The sequence below is a fragment of the Oratosquilla oratoria genome, chromosome 39, assembly GCF_046742065.1.
Source record: "Oratosquilla oratoria isolate Oo_2021 chromosome 39, ASM4674206v1, whole genome shotgun sequence".
NCBI lineage: Eukaryota > Metazoa > Arthropoda > Malacostraca > Stomatopoda > Squillidae > Oratosquilla > Oratosquilla oratoria.
Window position 1 is genome coordinate 1,852,501 of NC_134815.1, and position 5,000 is coordinate 1,857,500.

A 5,000-nucleotide genomic window follows, 5' to 3' on the forward strand; every position below is an offset into this window, starting at 1 on the left:
GTCTGAAGACAAGAGGCTCTTTTGATAAGGAGGACATTTGTCCCTCAAGGGAGCACAGCCTTCCTCTGAACTTCAGGTTCTCCACTGAAGTGGATCATGGACGATACCAACATCATCCCACAATCAATCTCACATCGCAATTTATATATAAATGCATACATACATATGAATATATGTATATACAGAATACTCCATATGATATACTGACTGCACCTTTTACGTGGTCAGTATTTCCTGACATTACCATGAATCATTTACGCATTATTCGTCTCGTGAAAGGGAAATAATATCAACTCAAAAAAATGCTGAACAATTTGTATTTCTATCCCTCCTCTCTTACCATTTCGGTCATCGGCATTAAAATTGTGTGTGTGTGTGTGTGTGTATTTAAATAGTTGTATTATACGGGAAGGGAGCTATGCTCGTAGTGACCCGTCTTTGTATCTCTCAGCATCTAGTCTGTTCTTAAATTCTTGTATGGTTTATGCACATACTATTTTTTCGTCCAATTTGTTCTAGATATCTATCACTCTATGCAGAAAAATATTCTTTTTCAGATCTCTTCTACAGCTATCCTTTTTTATTTTATTTCCGTGTCCTCTTGTTTTTCTTGTCCCACTTTAATAAATACTTTCTATCAAGAACTTCCATACCTTTCAGGATTCTGTAAATGGCCAGTAGATTTCCCCTTTCTCTTCTTTGTACCAGGGTTGTTAGTTCTAGTTTGGACAATCTTTGTTCGTATGTCAATTCTGAAAGTGTTGGTGCCATCTTTACCGTTGTTCTTTGGATTCATTCTAATTTCTTTGTATTCTTTTTTGTGTTAGGTGTCCATGGTGTCGCAGCGTACTCCAATCTTGGTCTTATCAGCGTGAATAATATTTTCTTTAACATTTACTCATCCATGTAGTTAAAGGCCACCTTTATTGTTCTTAGTAAATTGTAGGTTTCTCCGACTATTTTGTTTATATGCTTGTCTGGTGACATGTCTTTGCTAATAATTACTCCTAGGTCCTTTTCCGAGCTAACTTTTTTTACTTCTTTTGTACCAACCTTATAGTGCCCTGACATTCTATTCTTACTTTTTTTCAAACTCCATTATACAACATTTCTCGATGGTGAAGTTCACTTCCCACTTTTGGCTCCATTTCCAGACTTTGTCCAGATCTCTCTGAAGTGATTCACAGTCTTTCTCTGTACTTATTTTCTTTAGTAGTTTTGCGTCATCTGCAAAGAAGTTCATATAACATTCAACACCTTCATCCATGTCATTTATATATATGGCAAACATTATCGGAGCCAATACAGAACCTTGTGGGACTCCACTTACCATTTCTTCCCAGGTCGAGTTTTTGTTTCTAAGTTCCACCCTCATTTTTCTCCTGTTCAAGAATTCTTCCATCCATTCCAATAACTTTCCTTGTACAGCTCCTGTTGTTTCAAGTTTTCTTACTAATTTTCTTGGTGTGTGTGTGAGAGAGAAGTAGCACAGAAGTCTTACACCCGAGTTTGTTCCAGACTAGATTCGTTATGGGCTTTATACAGATATATATATATATATATAAATATATATATATATATATATATACATTATATATATATATACATATATATATATAATATATGTACACACACACACACACACATATATATACATATATATAATATATATATATATATATATATATATATATATATATATATATATATATATATATATGCAAATTAAGATGAGGTGGCAATGAAACTGGCTAGACCAGCGTTTCTCAACCTTTTTACCCTTGCGTAACCTTTAACATAAATTGCATGTCTCAAGGAACCCCTGCGCAAAAAAGCACATATACCATATCTTTCTCATTTTATTTCCATCGTAATAATAGGTTAGATAGGATGATGTCTATATTACATTATTACAATAACCAAGAATATGTCGTGCGCGTTTAATTATATTACGTATATGAAATTAGATAAAAAATCAAAAGTGCATTAGCTTATCTCACTTGTTCTCGCGGAACCCTTAGGGACCTTTTGCGGAACTTTAGGGTTCCTGGGAACCCTGGTTGAGAAACGCTGGGCCGCTAGACTGAATTTTTTTCAAATCATCTGGCTTGATCCCTTGAAATTTCTTCAAGGGGTCGTGTATCTTTCCTATATTAAATATCTTATCATTTCATTATAATTTATCCTGTAGTTCTGTCATATATATATATATATATATATATATATATATATATATATATATATATATATATATATATATATATATATATATAATTTTTATCATTTTATTCATATGTTTACACACGACTAATACATGCATAAAACATAATTATACAAGTAAACAACTAATCGAAAACATGTCAACTTACGTCATCTGCTGGAATATCGTAGCACTGAGCGATTTTCTGGTAGAGTTCCTTGACGTTGGTGAAGCCAGAAATAATACCCGTCGGAGAGCCTTGGGCTTGTTGGCAGTGAAAGACCAGTTTAGGCTTTGTCACCGCAGGTTCTGGGGGAGATCCTGGTGTTGGAGTCTTGGGAGACGGGGAGGCTGGAGCAGAGGAGTTATGACCATTTGCTGGGGAACGTTGCTGTGAATTGTGATGATGGTGCGGACTATGATGTGGTGTCGAGTCGTCTAGACCGTTCGAGGCGTCTTCTCGTTTGCGAGGTTTGAAAAGTGGCATGGTGACGTTTAACGTTCTATTTCAAATCCTGGGTTAAAAAAAATGTTCCTGGGTGAGGGTCCTATTTTTGGGTGGGTGAAGCAAAAGGGGTGAGGTGTATGCAAGGTAATTTGTGCACATTTTGTGCAAACTTCCTGGTACCAAAATGGGTGGGGGAGGCGTCACCGACATGACGTCACATCGGCTTTGGGTTTTATTGAGGTCGGGATAACGGTCGACGCGTCAAGACCTAATAAGAGACTGCACTGGTCACAAACCTCATAAACAACTATTTTACTCATTACGCGATGTTCTTGCCACAAATACTTCCACAGAAGCAAATCACTATTATTAAATCGACTTGGAAAAATTCGCTCAGTATTCGTGAGTCCTTTATTTTTCTACTTCCTTTTTCAATTTATTTCATCTATATGTGTGACATTCGCTTAGGTGTGTATATACATACACACACACACACACACACACACACACACACACACACACACACACACACATATATATATATATATATATATATACATATATATATATGAATATCCAATATACATTTATTTGTCGACAGTATGATTATTGATTTTCCGCCTAAATTTTCAGACTTATAGACATTTCCCATTTCGCCAAGTTCTGTTATGGCAAATTCCAATTTCGCCAAGTTTATGACAAAAAACCATTTCGCCATTTTTTTTCTCCAAATTCTCATTTCATTAAACTCCCTCAGCTAACATAACGTAATATAACTCTATGGGATTTGACGACATGCGAGGGGGAGTGAGTGGGGGAGGAAGGGAGAGGGCGAGAATTGTTCACATACACTACCTTAAACCCAGCTCCCAAAGCACGCATCCATATACGGACAGGTTTAACTAACTCCTTAACTTAACCGAGGTTTAACTAACCCCGTGACTTAACCGACGTAGGAGAAGGCGGAGACTGTGAGAGTTTGACGGGAAGTGAGAGTGTGGCTGGGAGTCTAATGGACTCGATTGAAGATAATCAACTCCGAGGAACAGACGATGAGCCCACGTCGCCTCCTCCCAGTCCAGCCCGCTGGGAAATAAAACGATATTCACGTCTGCCTTTCCTCACCCAACTGTCGACACCGAACCAGGAATATTCCAGAATCACGCAAGAACAAACATACTAAACTTACGTTATCCAAAAGCTCTTCACCTAATATAAGCTAATCTAACGTAACGTAACCATTCCAAATAAAAAACGAATATTTCGAATGCAAATGAAATCAATAAAAGGAGGTGAAAAATGTGTTTGCGTTATACAGGAACACAGACGCCAAGGTTTCTAGAAACGAGCGACTTGAAGATAAAATATCTTAAGGAAATAATCTACCACATACTGCGTCTTTACAGCAATGAGAGGATTATGAGAAATCCACTAAAAGGGCAGCAGGCCACGACTGTTCGTTTGGCATTCAACAGCAACCTTCTTCTAAAGCAGAAGGGATGACTGTTGAACGGGCGGTTCGTTAACCAAGTTGAAGGGGGGGAGACACACACACACACACACACACACACACACACACACACACACACACACACACACACACACACACACACACACACACACACACACACAGTTTTCATTAATAGCATCACACACTAATGTTCTCTGAAAATCTGCAAAGTATGCTTCCTTGCAAAGCACATTCACAATATGGTTGTAGTGCGTCACTGCTGCTTGTTCTTTTCATTTTTTTTTCTCACTCAATTATATCAACCTCAATCCTTTTCCAACCGAGGGCACATCTCACGTCTATTTGGGCTTATTTCCTTGTATTATGATAAACACAATAAACTCACACTTAGAGAACGTATGTTTAGGAATATATATATGTATGTGTATATGGGCGTTACGATTATGTGGGTGGGAGGCAAGGTATGGAGACGGGACAACTAGGCCACTGACAAACTCACAGAACATAACTCCCCGCTAGTATCATACATCTGATAACATACAGCTTATCTGGAGTTCTTATCAGTGTAAAATCCCTCCCACTTCCATTTACACTGAGAACAGCACTTTAACCTGGGGATTTCAACACCACGTATTTTGACAACACCCATATTCAGCCTTGCGAATTTACTTTATAACGCACTCGCTGGTTCAAATCGACACTAGAGTCTAACACTACTATATACAATCGACACTGAATATCCACGGTTACGATCAGTTGTATTCTGCGACTGACATAAACAAGCGACTTCCAACGCATCCGACTAGATCAAACCACGAACTCTGGGGATACTGACTAACTGTTGGTTGTGCGCCACGCAAAGTTCCGGTGTGGTGTAGTGG

At 38.1% G+C, this 5,000-nt stretch overlaps 1 protein-coding gene across 7 annotated transcripts in view; it reads right to left on the reverse strand.

Moving 5' to 3' along the window:
• The window catches only part of kermit (PDZ domain-containing protein GIPC-like protein kermit), a 127,761-nt gene extending 122,768 nt beyond the window's left edge, over window positions 1–4,993 (reverse strand). The window contains exons 1-2 of one of the 7 annotated variants that reach the window (XM_076176407.1): window positions 4,894–4,993; window positions 2,370–2,748 (exon numbers count right to left, since the gene is read on the reverse strand). In XM_076176407.1, coding sequence (XP_076032522.1) covers window positions 2,370–2,687 — 318 coding nt within the window. In that variant the 5' untranslated portion in view covers window positions 2,688–2,748; window positions 4,894–4,993. Of the gene's footprint in view, window positions 1–2,369; window positions 2,749–4,504; window positions 4,633–4,893 lie in introns of those variants that run through there. The other 6 variants (XM_076176410.1, XM_076176415.1, XM_076176408.1 and 3 more) reach the window with 6 other exon arrangements.
• Window positions 4,994–5,000: the final 7 nt, after the last annotated feature.